Source organism: Marmota marmota, unplaced genomic scaffold (assembly GCF_001458135.2).
Source record: "Marmota marmota marmota unplaced genomic scaffold, marMar, whole genome shotgun sequence".
Lineage (NCBI taxonomy): Eukaryota > Metazoa > Chordata > Mammalia > Rodentia > Sciuridae > Marmota > Marmota marmota.
In genome coordinates, this window is record NW_025999977.1 from 3,817,427 (window position 1) to 3,837,951 (window position 20,525).

Below are 20,525 nucleotides of genomic sequence, written 5' to 3' on the forward strand. Positions count from 1 at the left end.
AGTGACCTGCTTCCTCCAACTAGGCCCCATCCCATAAAGCTTCCACCATCTCCTAATAGCATCACCAGCTGGGGACCAAGTTTTCAACCCATGAGCCTCTGGGGACAGATCCAAACGTTATAGTCTGAGCTGTAGTGCTTGAGAATCAAACTCTAGATGACTTTATAGATCTTTTCAGTAAGTACAGGATTAATTAATGATTAAGAACAAATTATTTATTTATTTATTGTAGTTGTAAATGGACAGCATGCCTTTATTTTATTTGTTTATTTCTATGTGGTGCTGAGGATGGAACCTAGTGCCTTACCCCAGGCTGGGAAGAATTTTTATCTGGAATTCTTTATGTGGCAGAAGCTCTTCTGAGCCTCCAGTAGAATTCCAGAATCAGCTCAGATCTCATTGTTTATTTTACTACTGCATTGGAATTGATAGTTTTTGTTTGCCTTTGAATAACTCCTTTTGAAGAGAGTTATAAAGGAAACTTAGGGTTGTGGAGGGAAAGAAGAGGGAGAATAGTAAAGCAGAAGATGACTTTTAATAACAACCTTGGGAGAAGTAAACTAATTCCAGGCCATAGAACTATTTTCCTTCATCTTTAAATCAAGAACCTAAAATTCAATTGATAGGGTCTATGGAATCGTACTGTGATTCCAGAAGTAGCAGCAGTAGTGCCAAGTCATCTGTTTTAGTCAACAGTTTTATTGCTGTGACCAGAAGACCTGATAAAAACAAAGTAGAGGTGGAAAAGATTATTTTGGCTCATGGTTTTAGAGTTTTAGTCCATAGTCAGTTGACTCCATAGCTGTGGGCCCGAGGTGAGGAGGACATCATGGTGGAAGGGCATGTAGGAGGAAAGCAGCTCTGGACATAGCAATTAGGAAGGGGTGGAGGGAGCGTGAGCAAGTGCTCTGCTCATCAGGGACAAAATCTAAACCAAAAAGGCATCCCCAGTGACCTACTTCTTCCAGCCACACCCAACCTATCTATAGTTACTGTACTGCCCAGTTAATTCATATCAGTAAAGTAATCCACACATTAGGCTTTACCTCTCATAAGCTCATTATTTCACATTGGAAAATTGTTGCATTGTCACACACATGAGCTTTTGGGTTTACCTCTGAATATTTGAATGGAAGGTTTCAAAGCTGGTAAAGACACTTCTTTGTAAACTTTCTATCTGCAAATGCAAGCACTCTTAGCATCAGGATTTTTTGTAGACACAAGGCTGAAACTCCAAGGAAGGGATTTCTTGAGCAAATATATGAGTATATAAATTAGTTATATACAATACTCATTTTTACATTTTATGGAGGGTGGCATGTTACTGATATGCTATTTAGGTTGCTATCTTTGTTTAATATCAAGGTTTTCATAGATGTCTACAGTTTTCTTATAAGGACTTCAGATTCTTAACTAGGTATTTGTTGCAGGAATTTTAGAGCTAGGGACAGAATACTGTTTAAGCTACAAGCATCATTATTTAGGACCCAGGATAAATTTAACATTTGTGGTAATCTATAGAATCTGGGTTAAAGGCCTGGTTTTTAAATGGAAGCTTTTACATGTATTTATGAAAAAGATTATTCAGTACTTTAAGAATTAAATATGAAGATTAATAAGATAACTTCAAACCACTTAAAATATTGAATTAGTAAAGCAAATCTAATAACAGTTTGTCAGTATTTTATTAATGTTATTTAATGATAGTTAAAGTTTATTATGAGAACACAAATTCTTTAAAATTTATCACTGCTTAAATCTATAGTTTAACTGAACATTCCTCAAACCCCTAAAAATTATGTTTGATTTATATTCATCAGATAGACTTTTATTCCAGTACTCCAAATAATAATAGTAATCAAGGACAGCAAAGCATCTTCCCCACATCCTGCCTTTTCATGAAAAAGCAGGTGGTGGCTGAAGTGCTTCCTATGGTGCAGTCTCATACCTCACATCCATTTTGGTTCTGCAAGCCTGGAGCTGGTCTTTCAACTGAAGCCAGTGGAATGCTCAGGTATCTTCTGACCTTTTGCTCTTAACAAAAGCTTCTGCCAGTGTACCTTAAATGTGAATCAGTCCCAATTTGTGTTAAGAATTTCTATATTTTGTAACCCTTCAAACAATCTTCTTCATCAGAGTTCTACACTCAGGGCATTTTACTTCAAAATCTGAGATGTTGATGCATCATCAAGTTGTTAAAGGTAAATACCATTGTTTCTCTCTAAAGAGAGGCTGTTTCTGCTTGGATGTATCTTAGGATTTCTGAAGAAGGCAAAATGAACAGCAGTTTGGGCTTGAACCATGAGCAAACATCTGGGAAAACTGCAGGTTACCATCTGCAGATGTTAGTTATCCTAATTATCTAATGGTTTTTTAACTTCCTCTTGGTTTGTCTGAGGCTATTTGTGCTGCTATAATAAAGTACCTGAAAATAGTCAATTTAAAAAGAACAGAAATTTATTTTCTCACAGTTCTGGAGGCTGAGAAGCCTAAGATAAGTCACCTGCAGGGTTCATGTCTAGTGAGGGCCTCTGTTTCCAAGATGGCACTTTGAATGCTGCTTTTTCTGGAGGGGAGAGATGCTTTGTCCCACATGATTGAAGGAAAAAGGTTTAGGCAGTTCTCTCCATCTTTTTTTTTTTATATAAAACTGCTAATCCCATTCATTAGGTGTCTGCTTTTATGACTACTTACCTCCTAAAAACCCCTCCTCTTAATTTTGTTACATTGGGGATTCATGTTTCACTGTCAGTTTTGGAGATTCAAATGATAACATGGCTTTACCAAAATTTTTTCCCCATATTTCCAGATGCTTTTTTAATCCTCTTGGGATTAGGTGAACCCAGAAATAGTATTGCCTGTTTTCTTTTAAAAACAGTTAAATGGGAAGATATTGGTCTTTCATTCATTCTTGTGGACACCTGAAAGATGTGATGGTCTTTATTTTGGTTTAAAAAGAGCTTCTCTCCAGTTCTTCCTACTTCTCAGACTGTATAAATGGAAAAAAAGAAAGTTCTAGAAGAGTTATTGATGAGGCAGAAAGGCAGAGGGAGGAATAGGCCTCTGAAATCACATTCTGTTTTTTTTTAAAATTTGAGTTCTGGAGACTGCTTTTCAGCCTCATTATCTCCCTTATATATGTTCCAAAGCAGATGCTGTAAGCCCTTTGTCTCATCAGACTTCTTTTTCACCCTGCACATTTTGAAGACAGCCTGTCAAAAACAAAACCACAGATCTGAGCTCACTTGAATTCCCTTTTCCTTCATCCCTAACCCAATGTGCATATCCATCCTTGCTGTCTTTTTGCTTGTGAGGGGGAAGAATAAAGATCACTCTGAGATCAGTTTTTTTTTTTTTTTTAAATAGTACTCTTAGTCCCTACCCTCTTACCTACAGAACTTTATTTCTATCAATTATCCTCATCAGTTCTCTTCTGGCCCCTTTCACTTTCCAGCACTCACTTTCCTCCCATCCTAAAATCTCCTTCCTTTGTCCTTCCCTCCTTCCTTCCTTCTTTCCCTCCCTCCCTCCCTCCCTCCCTCCTTTCCTTTCCTCCCTCCTTAATATTTCTAGTTGTAGATGGACATAATACCTTTGTTTTATTTACTTATTTTTATATGGTGCTGAGGATCAAACCCTGTGCCTCATGTGTGCCAGACAAGTGCTCTACCACTGAACTACAACCCCCAGGCCCATCATTGCTACTTTCTTAAGCACAATGTTCTAAAGCAATAACCTGTAGTCACAGGTGCTACTTGCTCAACTCCAATTCTTTGCAAGTCCAGGTCCATTCTCACCTCTATCCCATCCTTTCTCTGAACCTATTCTCACAGAAGTCTTCAGAGATTTCCTGTGGTCACTTTCTACCTCTCTCTACCTTTTGGGGAGTCACTGACCATTCAGTCTGTCTAGTCAGAGGAAAGGTCTGATGAGTTTTAGAGCTCAGAGTTCAAGCACACTCATTTGGTACTGTCAGGTTTCCTCTTGTTTTTGTATGTAATTTCAGATTATAAGACTTTAAAGAAGCTAAATCTCCGTTAGGGTAGTAGTAATATCTGTTCTTATGGTCCAAACTGCCAAGTTTGTATGGAGGCTTTCATAGAACCACATAGTTTCCATTTCCTTCCCCTAAGTTTTCAAAAACAAAAGTAAAACAATTTATTAAAACTATTTTTTTACCTTATATTTGCCTAAGAATCATATTACACAACTTGCTCAATTTCTTTCTCCAACAGAGTATCTTAATGACCTTGGATTTCAATTTCAAGGATCTGCCTCTGTGGATGTTAAAATGACTATACCCAGGTGTTAGGCAACTTGTAATGCCTAAATGGTTCCTGACACATAGGAAATGCTCAGTAAATATTTGTTGGATGAATGAATTCTCCAAGCAGCCTGAGAGATCACATGCAGTTTTGACTGATTCCCTATCTTATATCCCAGTTGATTAGCTTGAAAGGCTTAATTATGAGCAAAATGCTTAGATCTGGATGCTATTGTAGTCCCTTCAAAACTTTGTAAAGCAATTATTCTTTTCATATATTTTCAAATGGGAGAAGCAATATGAATCATTTAAAAGTCAAGTTGAAATCATTTTTGCCTCCACAACCAGGGTAAAGAAACCTCCATTTTTTTCCTGTAATTTATACATGTAAATTTATACATGTAAATAGTTCGTACTGTCTCTGTCCTCCTAGGCAGTATTTCTGGAGTGAGGGAGTTCCTTGCTTCTGGTTTATATAGGGCACTGGTGTGGTGAGCAAGTAGATGTTCTGTGTGCATTGACTTTAGAATTTAGATTCTGGAGAGTGATTTGATTCATTAGGGACATGAGTTGCCATTGGAATCTCAGGACCCCTGGAAACCTGTTCTTGGCTCAGCTTCTTACTCTTACCTCTCAAAACTATTAATTTTGTCTCTGTGTATTGAAGTTATCTATGCTAATAATGGAAGTTTCTAGTTAATTCTGTCCCTATTGGTGTCTGTAACTGACAATATATTTCTCAACTCTTGTTCACAGAGGGACCTGTCAGGGCACAAGAACATTGTGGGTTACATTGATTCTAGTATCAACAATGTGAGTAGCGGCGATGTATGGGAAGTTCTCATTCTGATGGACTTTTGTAGAGGTATGTATATGAACCATACCCTTAATCTCTCATTTCTCTAGCATTTTGATTGTCAAGAGCATGAGGATTCATAAGGATTCTTTCATTTAATGTGCATTGTACCTACCCTGAAGTATGTCATTTTAATTTTACAAATAGGAAAACTAAAAGGATGTAAAGCTATGTAAATCTGCTGTCAACCTTGGTTATGATTGCAAGAGCAGTGGTACAAATAATTGACAGTGATAAATAATACAGATCCCCATTTTTGTTAGGTTTGGGAAGGTTTGGTCATGTATATAAATGAGAACACATGAGAATGAGAATGAATGTGTCCTTTGTGATGCTTTAAAACCAGTCATGAAGGCACATAATAAAGGCCCATCTCCAGATGGAATAAAGAAGCAGCCAGCTTCCCTGCCCCCGCACTTGTGTGTTTTTTCTCCCACTCACACCACCATCCTTGTGTAATGGGGTAAAAGAATCTTTTCTGTCCAATGGAAATAACTTTCTCCTCACTCGAGAGTTCTAATTCCTAGTAAGGCTACATTCACATGATGTTGCTGTTAACTGTGGAGTTTAAATAGTTGGTAGCTTGAAGTTTCCAACATTTATCTTGAGAATCCAGACTGATAAATGAGTATTCAGAGTTGACTGTGTTCCATACAACTATTGTTTAGAGGTTTGGCTTTTTTTAGCTAAGCACCTGGCACCTACAAGCTTGGATCATTGTCTTATTGTGCCCTGTTTTGTAATTGCCCTTAGTTCCACTAACATTTTTCTGCCATTAACAATACTGCCTGTTAAATATGTTGCTCATATATAATAAATATATAATTTAATATAAATTAAATATGTTGCTCATCTCAAAAATGAGATAACCAGTAATTTCAGTCTTCATTATATGAGCTATTAACATGATTTTGTAAAATACTACCAAATTGACAATTTATTTCTGCCCAATTACAGACCAAGCAATATAGGAACATTCAGGGATCTGGATAATTCTGTGAGAGAGGTCATCAGTCTTTTGATCTTAGAGATGAAGGTTGGCGTAGCATTTGCACAGGCCAGGCAGTTAAGTAGTGAAACCAAAGAGACCAAGCTTTTCCTAAAGTGCAAACTAACACTGTATTCCTCCTGCTGCCTGAGTCTGTTGTGCCATCTGATTCTTACTAAAAGAGGGCAAGTTGAGGCTGTGGCCTTATCTCATACCCAATGGGCATAGTAAAACCAGGGAACTATAGCAAGGCAATATTGTCAGTTCTTTTACTGATCTTGAAGACGTAATAAGGGCAGCTCACATCTGAGGTACTTTGTGAAATAAAGAAAGTTATTTTGATGTATTAGAAGAGGCACTGGATTGTAAGAAAACAAATTCCAAACTAAGAGTGTAGACACCTGGGATTTAGTCTGACTTGACTGGTGATCAGTTCAGTAACTTTAGTTCAGGTTGCTCTTCTTTGGATAGCCATTCATTCTTCTGGTCTACATGACCAGTTTGACTAAGATTATAACCTCTTCTTTGTACCCCTATCAGGAGGCCAGGTGGTAAACCTGATGAACCAGCGCCTGCAAACAGGCTTTACAGAGAATGAAGTGCTGCAGATATTCTGTGATACCTGTGAAGCTGTTGCCCGCCTGCATCAATGCAAAACACCTATTATCCATCGTGACCTAAAGGTAAGAGACCACCTGTTCATTGTGTTCTTGATAAATATTTTTTATCTGGAATAGATATTTAGGGGATGTAAAAGAAGTTTAAGGCATGGTCCCTAATTCTAAGCTTATGTTCTACTTAGAAAGAGAAAATACAAAGGAAAAACTACAGTACAAGTATCAATTTTTTTTTAAAGAGAGAGAGAGAGAGAGAGAATTTTTTTTAATATTTATTTTTTAGTTTTCAGCGGACACAACATCTTTATTTTATTTTTATGTGGTGTTGAGGATCGAACCCAGCGCCCCGTGCATGCCAGGTGAGCGCACTACCGCTTGAGCCACATCCCCAGCCCCACAAGTATCAATTTTATGAGTAACCTTCAGAAATTCTTTATAATTATCAAATGCCTGACCTGTGGTGTTTTTTATTGTTGTTGTTGTTTATTTGTTTGTTTTTTGCTATACTCCCAAATTCATTTTTCCAGGGTCATGAAAAGTAATATATTAATTAAAATAGTTTGTAAACAATGATACTTGGTTTCAAAAGTCTATTTCAGGGCAGGGATTGTAGCTCAGTGGTACAGTGCTTGCCTACTATGTGTGAGGCACTGGGTTTAATCCTCAGCACCCCATACAAAAGAAAATAAATAAAATAAAGTTATAAAAAGAAGTCTATTTCATATTTTACAAAATCCATTATTTTAAAATTTGGTCCTACTCATTACCATCAGCTTGCATTGTGCCTTTCATAGTATAGTCACTTGATAATGTTTGTTGAATGGAATTGGCACCCAATTAGGTTTCAACTTAGCATTTATTGAATGCCAACTGTGTGCCATGTATTCTATTATAGTTTATATGTACTGTCTCTGTAGAGGGAGACATTTTTTATTACATTTTAGAGTTGAAGAAACCAAAATAGCAAAAATGTTATGTGATTTGCTTAGAATTGTATGATTAGGAAGAAGTAATACCAGAATTTGAACCCAGCTCTTCTGATTCTAAATTACAATTTCTTTTCATTATACTTGTGTTTCAAGAAACATGCTTCATAGCTAATAAATTGCATCAGTGTCCCATCCTGTGTTAATATAGACTGCTAGGTTTCACCCCGAATTAGGTTAGAACTTTGGTGGTGATGCCAGGGAGTCCCAGGAATTCATATCTTAATAAGCAACCCAGGTGGTTTTTGTATATTTGAAAACTTGAGGATCATTGTAGCATACTTGCCTGTCTTTTTTTTCTTTCTTTTTCTTTTTAACAATTAGAGATGTGATTGTAATTGTAGTAGGCTCGTAGTAAATATTCACATGCCATAAAATTCACCTTTTAAAATACACAATTTATCATTTTTTACTATAAGACTGTACAAACTTATCATTATGTAATTCTAGAATATTGCATCATCCCCCAAGGAAATTCTATATCCAATAATAATCATTCCTCATTCCCTTCCCTTGCATTAGCCCCTGCCCACCACTAAATCTACTTTCTGTGTCTCTATATTTTTTATCTTCTGGGCATTTCATCTACATAGAATCGTATAATATGTCACTACTTATATCTGATTTCTTTCACTTAGTATGTTTTGAAGGTTCCCCTGTTGTACTATGTATTAGTAGTTCATTTCTAGCCATATAACATTCATTGTAAGCATCTAATACATTTTGTTTATCCATTCATTCATTGGTGGACATTTGAGTTTTCATTTTTTGATTACTATAAATAATGCTGCAATGAACATTGCCTGCCAGTTTTTGTGTGACCTATTTTGAAGTCTTATAGGTATTTATCTTGAGGTATTTATCATATGGTGACTCTGTGTTTTACCTTTTTGAGGAACCTTCAAATTGTTTTCCAAAGTGGCCACTCTATTTCACATTCATCAGCAATGTATAATATTTCCAATTTGTCCTCACTCTTACCTACACTTGTTACTATCCTTTTTTATTTTAGCCATCCTGGTAATTGTGAAGTAGTATATATAGGCATTCCTGTATTAAAGCAGGTAGCGTACAGGAAGATAGTTAAAAACTCCAAAAGCCTTAGCTTTCTCCAGTATACCTCTTCCCACAGTCAGCCTCCTCGGCCTAAGGAAAAAAAGGAGACTGCATCTTAGTGAATATTTATTACGAGCCTACTACAAGTATGTAATATTGTGGGGATGGTATACTACATTCCTACCCACAAGATGTTTCAAGTACTGTTGGTGAGAAGATATAAATGAAATATTTAGGCTTGAAATAGGAAGAGGTAAAATGCAAAAATCTATAGAAGAAAATGATAAATAGAGGAGCATATGTGATCAGATAGCAGGAACAGGAGTAGTGATTGTAATTTTCTGGAAACGTCAGATTTCGAAGGATTGGTGGGATTTGAGTGGTCAGAAACATTCTAGGTAGAGAGTAGAGTCAGAGGACTATATATAGAAGGCAGTAACCAAGGTGTGTGGAGTTGTGGAGTTAGGCAAGATCTGGTACATGGCTAGTTGCATACCAGGTTAGTCTCACTGCAGGTCATGTGTTGACTCCTGAAAGCCCCACCAGAAGACTTATAGAGCTAATTAACAAACTCAGCAAAGTAACAAGTTTCAAAATCAACATACAAAAATCAGTGGCTTTCCCATACACTAACGATGAACCTGCTGAAAAGCAAAACAGGAAAACAATCCCATATAATAGAGTAGCCTCCAAAAAATAAAATACCTAGGAATCTAACCAAGGAGGTGAAAGACCTCTACTATGAAAACTATAGAACAGTGAAGAAAGAAATTGAAGAAGACACTAGAAGATAGGAAAACCTCCCATGTTCATTAGGAGGCAGAATTAATATTGTTACAATGGTGTATTACCAAAAGCGATATATAGATTCAGCAGAATTCTCAGCTGAATACCACAGAACTATAAAAACCAGTCCTAAAATTCATTTGGAAGAATTAAAGACCCAGAATAGCCAAAGCAATTCTAAGCCAAAAAATACAAATCAAAACCCTACTTAAGATTTTATCTCATACCAGTCAGAATGGCAGTCATCAAGAATATAAACAATAATAAATGCTGGAGAGGATATGGAGAAAAAGAAACACTTTTACACTATTGGCGGGCAAATTAGTATAATCACTGTGCAAATCAGTATGGAGGTTCCTCAAAAGAGTAGACATGAAACCATCATATGATCCAGCTATACCACTCCTTTATATTTATCCCAAAGAATTAAAGTCATCATATTATAGTGATGCATGCCTACTCATGTGTATGGCAGCACAATTCACAATAGCCAAACTGTGAAACTAGCTTAGGTGTCTGTCAGTGGATGAATGGATAAAGAAAATCTTACACACACACACACACACACACACACACACACACACAATGGAGTTTATTCAGTCATAAAGAAGAATGAAATTATGTCATTTGTAGGAAAGTGGCTGGAACTTGAGAATACTGTGTTAAGAGAAATAAGCCAGGGCTGGGGTTGTGGCTCAGTGGTAGAGCGGTTGCCTATCACGTGTGAGGCACTGGGTTTGACTCTCAGTACTGCATATAAATAAATAAATAATTAAAACTATGTCCATCTACAACTTAAAAAATAAAAATTAAAAAAAGAGAGAAATAAGCCAAATTCAGAAGTCAAGGATCCTATGTTTTCTCTCATATTAAAAGCTAGAGAGGAAAAAAGAAAATAAAGTAGTGGGCAGGGGGATGTCTCATGAAAATGAAAGGGAGACCAATAGAGTAGAGGAAAGGGCCCAGCAGGAGGGAAGGGAAAGGGGAAATACTGGGGGATGAGATTGACCAAATTAAATTATTATATGAAGATGTGACAGAGAATCTCACCACAATGTATAATTATAATGCACAAATAAAAATATGGAAAAAATACATAGATAAATGTATGTTTTTTCCTAGTTGCCTTTACCAGTTAGTGAAATTCTTGGTTAAATCCTGTGAGCATGTGTGTTAGTCAGCCTTATGTTACTATAACACTATGTGATATAATCAGTTTATAGATAGAAAAGTTTTATTTTGGCTCACAGTTTTAGAGGTTCCAGTCCATGATTGATTGCCCTATTGCTTTGGGGCATATGGTAAGGCAACACATTATAGCAAAAGGGTTGGAAATTTAGCTCATTGGCAGAGCACTTGCCTTCCACATGTAAGTCCCTAGGTTTGATCCTTGACCCTAGAAGGAAAAAAAAAAATGTGTTGCAGAGAAAAATCTTTCATTTTATGACCAGGGAGCAAAAACCAGAAAGTGGAAGGGACTGGGTCCCATAATCCCTTTCATGAAGACACACCACTGAAGACTTAGAGACCTCTACTAGGTCTCACCTCTTAAAGTTTCCATCACTTCCCAGGAACACCAGCCTAGGGGCTGGTCGTTTAACACAAGGCCTTTGAGGGGCTATTCCAAATCCAAACACATGCGTTTCTAAATAAGAAGTGATACCAAAATTTAAGGACCTGACCCCTCTCTGTGCCACTCACTTTGGAGAAGAGTTTGTGAGGGACATGAAAATAGGGGAGAAGTGTGGCTGGCAGACACTGTTTCTATGGCCCTTGTGATTTTGGGCCTCTTTTTGGCCCCATACCCCTGTCAAATGGGGTTGGATTTCATATTGTTTAAAAATATTTTTTAGTTGTTGATGGACCTTTATTTTATTTATTAGTATGTGGTGCTGATAATCGAACCCAGTGCCTCACACATGCTAGGCAAGCACATTTCCACTAAGCTATAACCCCAGCCCTAGATTTCATATTTTAAAAATATTTTTTATTTTTAATTGTCATAATAATTGAACATATTTATGGATACAGTAAAATATTTCAGTACATGATACAATGTCAGATTTCCTATTTGTCAGATTCTTTAACACTGTGTGACTGATACTAACAGATTTATAGATGCTCTGAGAGATGAACATAGGCAGCTTCCTCCATGCAACATTTTCAGCCCTATCTAATTTATACTGTGTTCTGACAGGTGAGAACAAGGGAGGAGGCAGAGAGGGCAACAGGGGAACCACTTAGAGTATATTGCTTTTTTTTAAACCAAAGTTCACCTTTATTTTAACTTGTTTTGGGGGGTGGGTAACCAGGAATTGAACTCAGGGGCACTCAACCACTGAGATATATCCCCAGCCCTGTTTTGTATTTTATTTAGAGACAGGGTCTTGTTAGGTGCTTAGTGTCTCACTTTTGCTGAGTCTGGCATTGAACTCACAATCCTCCTGTCTCAGCCTCCTGAGCCACTGGGATTACAGGCATGCGCCACTGTGCCTGCTATTTTAGATTAAATTCTAAATGATAATCATTTCATTCCAGGAGATGATAATATACATTGGGTTGATGTATTTGCCAGAGAATAATGCCCTAGAGCATGCTGTACTACTTTTAGGTGGTGGTCTTGCCTGGGGATACAGAATAGGTCAGTGGAAGGGCTAAGATAGCAGGGTGCCAGACTCTTCTTTTACTGAGTGAGCAGCTCACAAAACATTTCACTGGAATTAGAGGGCAAGGCAGTAGCAGGAGTGAGAAGTTGCCACACTGTTTCCCAGACTTTACCCTGGAATCTCAGAGGAGAAGCATAGAAACGTGGTATTAGGCTTTGTGATGATTGTTTATTTTTGTTTGTTTGTTAGTTTGTTTTAGTACTGGGGATTTAATCCAGGGGCTCTTAACCATTGATCCACATCCCCAGCCTGTCTTTTATTTTTTATTTAGAGACAGGGTCTTGCTAAGTTGCTTAAGGTTGGCTTTGAAAACTTGTGATCCTCCTGCCTCAGCCTCCTGAGCCGCGGGGGCTTTGGTTGTATTTTAATCAATATTGAAGACTGTCAGGAGTGCTAATGGTTTGCCTGCCATGGTTCAGAAGACTAAGTGTTCTCTGTCCTCCCTGCCGTGGATACAGGGAGCAAAAGCAAGGACTGAGAGGAGCCCTTGACTGGATCTATTGCAGAGAAATTCTGGTTGTTCTTACATTTAAACTAGATACTCTGTTGCTTTCTATTAGTATGTGCCTGGTGGACAGTCATATTTGCCTTCTGCATCCCCAGCTTCCAAAGTTCTGAGTGAAATGTTTCCATGTACCTCTTGTTTCCCTGGCTCGTGTTGTATCATAGAGCCTTGGTCACTCTGAGTTCCGTGACACTGCTAGAAACAGCCACTGCAGTCCTGGTGGTAGCCAGTGCTAAGTTCTTCTTCTTCTTCTTCTTCTTCTTTTTTTTTTTTTTAATATTTTTTAGTTATACATGGACACAATATCTTTATTTTGTTTATTCATTTTTATGTGGTGCTGAGGATTGAACCCATTGACTCACATGTGCGAGGCAAACGCTCTGCCACTGAGCCACAACCCCAGCCCTAAGTTCTTTATTATGTTGGCCAGAGAAAGGATTGGTTCCTGCTCTGTGAGCAGGATTTCCATCTGGGGAGCAGGTGCCACTCTGAGTACAAGCTAATGGGACACCAGAAAAGGCACAGGGTAGGCCTTATTTGGACTTTGGTGAGCCAGGGCCACCCCAGATGTGGGTCTGCTCATTCATATGCAGAACAGAGGCAAGACCACAGGTGCACTCTTCCTTTCCTGTTACATATAGGACATAAACTGAAAGCAGTTCCTATCCTTAAGCAGCTTGTTCTAAAAATAACCTTAACGGAAGTACTGTTCTGTAGAAGAGCTCTCCTCAAACAAGTAATTGTAATCCTTTCATTATTTCCCCCATTTCTCTGAGGAAATATAAAGATCAATATTGTAGGTCATGGGTCATAGATGTGGGGAGGTCACTTAAATCAGTCCTCGCCTTTTCCCAATGAAGAAACTTTGCTACAGAGTTTATGGTTGCCCAGTTCAGCTATTTAAGGGATCATACCAGAGCAAAATCCAGGGTTCTTCATTCCCATTTCTGGCTTTTTATTTGTTTTGTTGTCTTCTACTGTGCTGATTGCCCATGCACATACAAAAGGGGAAAAAGGTTAAAGCTTTAATGAGTGTATTCAGGTTGAAGTCACAGATATCTCCCTTTTTTTGTCAGAAGACTCATCAAGTAAAATAGGATGAAGATACTTGTCCCATTTTTGGAAGTACAGGTTTGAAGGCCTGTGTTCATCCAAGTTTCCTAGTTGTAATAAATTCTCTACAGTGCCTCAGTGCTGTACCCATTTGGGAGAACATGATGAAGTCACTAGTGGTGGCTTTCTAGATGTTTTAGCTAAAACTATGTGCAGAGTTTGAGAGTGACAGCTTTAATAGCTCATAGGTTGGGAAGTAAGGTTTGACAAAATTGATCTCTCAAAGAACTGAAATATTTGAAGATTATAAGCAGTGGTAACAAATCTTTGGCTTACATCTTAAGTGGTTTTGCCAAAATGACATTACTATGCATGTTCTCTGATGTGTTTGGCAGATAGTGTATGAACATCGCTTGGTGGTTTACCTCACCATCTACCCCTTTCCATAGCTACACTATATATCTTACCCTGTACCCAGCCTTACTCACCTCACACCTGGACCATTTGCACCTGTTCTCATTTGAACCCAGGAGTGCTCTACCACTTTACCCCTGAGCTGTATCCCCAGTCCCCTGTCACTTTTTAAGGTTTTTTTTTTGGTTTTGAGACAGGGTGTCACTAAGTTGGTTAGGGCATTGCTAAATTGCTGAGGCTGCCCTTGAACTTGGGATCCTCCTCACTAAGATTCAGGCGTGCACCCATGCCCAACTTTCTTTCTCTTATTTTCCCTCAACTTTGACTAAACTGACTTTCCTAAAATGGCTATGTGTTTGTGCTCTTGACCTCTTAAAAATACTTTATCCTCCTAAGTGACCCTTCTCACTTCCCTTTGTCTACTTCTCTGGTCCTCTCTTCTTTTCTCTTTCACCGGTCTGAACTTCCCATGCACTGGCTGATAATAGACCTATCCCATGTTTTCAACGCCCCCTCCCCCCCTACCAAGGCTAAATACAATGCTAGTCCACTGTCACTGGCCTGTCTCCATGCCTCCATATCAGGTTCTTGGTGCTAACTGGTTTTTGCTCAGAATGTTCTTCAGTCAGATGGTTCATGGCTGCTCCTTCTTTATTCATGTCTCTGCTTCCTTCATCAGAGAGACCGTCCCTAACTGCTATTTAAAGTAACATCCCTCTTCACCTTATATAGATTTAGCCTGCTAGAATTTTTAAATAACATTTGCCACTACCAGACAATTATAATTAATTTCTTATTATCCCCAGCTGGACAGTAAACCCCATGAGAGGTTGGCCTTTCTTTTGTTCATCACGTTTTTCCTGAAACCTAGAAAAGTACTTGGCATTGCAGTAGGAATTCAAACACATTTCTTTCATAAATGAATGGAAGCAATGTCTTATATTTATATGAGGAGATTTGTGGTTTACTTTCACATTCGTTTTCTAAGTTGCTTTGTAACAACAAATATTATCAGCTTAATGTTGCAGATGAGAAACACACTCAAAAAAGGGTTAAACATTTGATCAAGGTCAACCTCAAAAATAATCCTTGAGGTGTTTTTTCTGCCTAATCCCAGTGTTGCTACCATATACCATGCTCTCTGTGGAGTGTTTTAGTGTGATATTGGTTGACCTTGGAGGTTTCCAAATGAGCACAAGTTAAAGGACACATTGAGAATGGGTGGAAATTGTACCACTTGCTAAGGTGGCCACTGCCAAGAGATTTCACCTTTATAATCTCATTTGATCCTCTCATAAATGCGCAAAGCACCAGAGCAGCAATTGCTGTCCTTATCAGGACAAGTCTGCCTCCTTTTTATTTTTTGTCTACTTAGTCTTCCTACCTCCCACAACAGCAGTTTTATAGTCCCTCCAACTGCCTTCTTAGTGCTTTACTGTGAATTAATTTTCCAGTTTTCTAGATGTACATCCCAGCATTAGAAGTATAGAAGTCGACTCAGAAAGGGAGTACACTCATAGAATGGGAGAGGCTTGGTTTCACATGAGCAGTAAGGCCCAGGGAGGAGACTGTTGCTCAATGACGCTGAGTAAGTGATGTTATCAGCACCATTTAAGGGTCTGTGGTGTGAGAACAGTACTGGATTAGACACTGTGGAGCATTCATGGGTATAGTATAATGTCCTGGCTTCAAAGGTTTTGTGCTCTATTTGGGAAAGTAAGCATAATTTGTAAGAAATTAAATACCAGTCCACAAAAGAATTCTAAATGATGATTGAGTGTTCATTATAGACCAAAGTTGGCAAACTTCTGCAGAGGGCTGGATAGTAAATATCTCAAGCTTGTCAGCCGTACAGTCTCTGTTTTAAGTGTTAAACTCTGCTGTCAGACAAAAGCAGCCATAGACTACAGAATAAGTAACCAATGGGCATGGCTTGCTTTGCCCAAAGGCCTTTATGACTCCTCCTGTAGACACTAAATTCTGTAGATTTTGTAGGGAAGTTATGGAAGGTTTTTCTGAGAAGTTATGACTTGAGCAAGGTCTTGAGAAATACCTGGGATTTGACTGAAGAGAGAGCAATTAAATAACAGAAAAAATAGGTAATATAAGGAATCCTTGGGAGACCTTGAGCAAACCTGGCTAACGTTTAGACACTTGGCTCCTCATTGACTAGATTCTATGGTTGGAGCATTTTCTGGACTCTTAAGCCCAGACCAAAGTACTGGGCAAGTGTAAAGTCATCACAACCCTTACCATAGTTGGAGAGTCAGTGTGGGGCCTTGAGTGATCACTCTTATTTTGACCTGCTTCTTGCACTAGTAGAAATCTAATTGTCCACATCCACAGTTAGTTTGCTTTGAGCAATTCCCAGCTTTACCATATATTTGCTGCATGACATTTAGAAGTGACTTAAGTGTCTTACTTTCTCCATCTACAATATGGTAATAATAATAACATTGTTATTATGAGGATTTAGTGGAATAATCCATGTGCCAAATACAGTAGTACTGGCAATAGTAAAAGCTCATTAAATTGTGACTATTACTTTATAACTTCTAAATTAAATTGAAAACATTATTATTGCTTTGTTGGAACTATTTTAGATTCCTAAAATAAGTACATGCTCAGTATAGCCTGTTTCTTTTTGTGTAAATAAAATAAACAGATGAGCTTTATAAAAAGCTATAGGCAGCAGAAATATTTGTCTGCCTCCATCTTAATTCAAGGGAACAAATATGTCCAAGTTATTCTTAATTCAGTTATGTGATTATGAATTCTTTATCATAAGAGTGTATCTGTAGAGGTTTATGGGCTTTGTTCACTGCTTCTGTGGCTAATGCCAAGATCAAAATTTTAGAATCAAGCAAATGTAGGTTAGTAGTGTCCCCAGGTACACCAGCACTATCCTTCTTGTCCTCTCTGGCAGAATAGTACACCTTAAACCCAGGGGTCTCAAAGACTTCCTACAGATGACATTCTAAGGAATGTAAGTTAACAACAAAAAACTGCTCACAACAGTGATACCATGAGTGAAGTTCAGTAGGAATAAGAAATAATAAATTGCAGAATCAGTTTGCAGCACAGACTTAAAATAATTGGAATTAACAGATATAGACTAAAAAATGTACTTAATTTAATGTTGATAAGAATTAAAAGAAAATTGAGAAACAAGTGTAAGATTACCATAATTGCCCAGATATTTTAAAAGAACTAGTAGTAGTGGTAGGATCTGGGTTTTTGGTGACTTCTACTTCTTCTAACAGACCAGTGCGTACACAGCACTAGTGCACACATGTGTGCATGTGCACATGCATACAAACAGTGTTATGTGTAATTCTGGTTTTTGGCTTACTCCATTCAACAAACATTTTCTATACTAAGCATATACTATACCTATGTGTAGGTACTGGGTAGAGAAGACGACAAATATGATTAAGAGGTGATGCTTGTCTTTAAGGAGCTTATAGTCTACTCTTGCCTTTGTTTTCCAAAGGTGATCAGTCTTTGGAAGGCTGAAGACAAAAGACAATGGAGACTACAGTCTTACTGGCCTAACAAGATTTTTTGGCTGCCATTTTACTGCCCACGCATAGCCAGGTCTGTCCTCCAGCACACCAGTCAGCTCAGTTTTCCTACACCAGGAATTCATCTTGAGAACACAGTGCCCTCTATTTTGGAGTTGTTTTCATAGAAAGAGGCCTTTGATACCTGGGATTTCTCTAGGTTTTGGTTCTTATAAATTCCCTGCTAACTTAGAACTCCTCACTGCCCAAATATTTCATTTATAGAAAAACAAAAATACAGGATGGTAATATTTTAACAGGGAAACTCCCACTTACCATTAGGCATTTTATTACTTTGAGAAGTAATTAAAATATAAAAAATACCAATTCTGAAAATCCTAACCTAGTAAAGACATTGATTGATTGATTTTTAAAGACATTATTAAATGTCCAGGTGAAGTAATTGACATCGTGGGAGAATGAGGTACTGAAGGAAAATAAGGAAGGAGTGACATTTGTCTGAATGGGGGGGAAAATTCAAAGAGGAAGTTATCTTTGAACTTGGGTTTGAAAGACAACTGATTGGGCTGGGGATGTGGCTCAAGCGGTAGCACGCTCGCCTGGCATGCGTGCGGCCTGGGTTCGATCCTCAGCACCACATACAAAGATGTTGTGTCCGCCGAGAACTAAAAAATAAATAAATAAATAAATATTAAAAAAAAAAAAAAGAAAGACAACTGATAATTTAGTAATTGGATAGGAAGGTGGGGAATCATGGAGAGCATTCCAGAATGAAAGAAGAGTAAGAGCTCAAACGTATGAGATCTCTGCAGAGGTGAGAAACGTGACTGGAAATTTGGAAAAATGGAACTCTGGCTTCCCCCACTGTGGAGTTCCCTCTTTGCCCTTTCTGTCCTCATTTCACTCTGTTCCTGTGCCTCTCATTTTGTTCCACTTGGGATGGCCCCTGTTGAGATGCTCGATGGGGAATAACTTACCTGTACACACTAACAAGGTTGCCAGAAATAAAATATTTTATTTATGTGACTGTAAAAGCACATTTTCAAATGCAGTACTAAACAATATCTTGAAATGGGATTTTGGGGAATGTTTTTCAGGTTGAAAATATCCTCTTGCATGACAGAGGCCACTATGTCCTGTGTGACTTTGGCAGTGCCACCAACAAATTCCAGAATCCACAAACTGAAGGAGTTAATGCAGTGGAAGATGAGATTAAGAAGTAAGCTTTTCCTTCTTTCTTGGAAGTTTGTCCATTATCAGATAAGTAACTTTACTTGTAGCTTGTGAATGAGATGGTCAGAATGGGAAGAAAATGGTACCAGTCAGTTATCCTTCATCTCAGCGTATTCTGTTCACCATTTGGGTGGTTTGATTTTAAGAGAAGGATGAGGAGGGATTCACAGGCGTGGATCAGTAGAGTAAAATGAAGGAATCTTGTAACACTTTTCAGTGGTCCTATAATATGTATATTTTGATTTATGACATCACATGCCCATAAAAAATTAAGTGATACACACACCATGAAAGTACTGATATTTCCGAGTGTTATCACAACTAATGTGACACTGTCAGACAGATGTGCTTTTTAATTGAACCCTTTTTACTGAACTCTGCTTCCTTCCTGCTCATGAGGAGCTCACCCACAGCCCAGTGGAATTAATGATGAGTGGGGCTATTGAAGTCTCTACAGACACTGAATCACTGACTTCCATGAGAAATAGCTTTAAATTTGTGGGTCCAGTTAGAGCCTGACCTATCTAGCATGCATGCCTAAATCAGATCCTCACTCCCCTTTCATGCATCACCCCAGGTAACCAGGCCTGGGGCAAGACAACTTCTAGTGTAAGGCCCTGGTGGACACTTAAACCAGTCCCATCTGGAATCTAGAGATTTAAACAGCACAAATCACATACATGGTAGTACCAAATGCTCACTGTGAGGGTGTGCTTATGTTACTCTTAAGCCAGAGATAAGAACACTGTTACTTCAGTCTTGTTCCAGGAGCAGAGATCAAGGGTTCTTGACCCCATCCACCCCACCCCAGCTGGGGCCCACTGTCTGTTGTTCTCCAAAATATCCCAGTCAGTGCTGCATCTCTGTTGAGTCACATTTAAAGGGTTTTCTATTTAAAAAAAAACAAATAAGCTCAATACAGTATCAGACAACAAGGATTCATGGGAGAAGATTTTGTTATTTCAGGATGCAAGAAAAGTTGCTGTTAGGGCTTACCTAGTGCACTTGTTCTGGCCCCACCCCCCCCAATGTTCTTAGATTAGGAGGTCTGCTGCTTAGGGCCACAGTGTGATGATATCATTGTACTGAGGACAGCCTTTCATTTTATCTGCACTGATATTTCATAGTCTCTTCTGCAAATTGCTCCCAGGGAATTAGGTTCTATTAATGTAAAAAAAAATTCTGCTCCTCCTGGTTTATAATTTTAGCATTGATATATTTAACAAAAAATGAATCTTTTGATTGTAGATACACAACGCTGTCCTATCGAGCACCAGAAATGGTCAACTTGTACAGTGGAAAAATCATCACTACGAAGGCAGACATTTGGGTAGGTGTCAACTAACCTATCCACACCCCAGATATCATTAGTCATTGGCTGTAAACTCCCAAGATTAATGCATACAGTGGTATAGCACGGAACACCTGTACCATACCATTGTCTCCTTCTCCCCTGGAGCGGTTCATGATGTGAGGGGACCAGCCACTGCTTCTTGGAACATGAAAAGAAAATCACTTTAGACCTACTTCTTTGATAATTATTCACATGGTTTTCACTTACATTTTTCTGGTTCTTA

At 38.3% G+C, this 20,525-nt stretch overlaps 1 protein-coding gene across 16 annotated transcripts in view; it reads left to right on the forward strand.

Moving 5' to 3' along the window:
- Aak1 (AP2 associated kinase 1) overlaps positions 1–20,525 on the forward strand; it is a 165,305-nt gene that overhangs the window by 80,227 nt on the left and 64,553 nt on the right. For all 16 annotated transcript variants that reach the window (XM_048804173.1, XM_048804177.1, XM_048804179.1 and 13 more), the window contains exons 4-7: positions 5,021–5,129; positions 6,649–6,791; positions 18,813–18,934; positions 20,197–20,278. In XM_048804173.1, the coding sequence (XP_048660130.1) occupies positions 5,021–5,129; positions 6,649–6,791; positions 18,813–18,934; positions 20,197–20,278 (456 nt within the window). The remainder of the gene's footprint in view (positions 1–5,020; positions 5,130–6,648; positions 6,792–18,812; positions 18,935–20,196; positions 20,279–20,525) is intronic.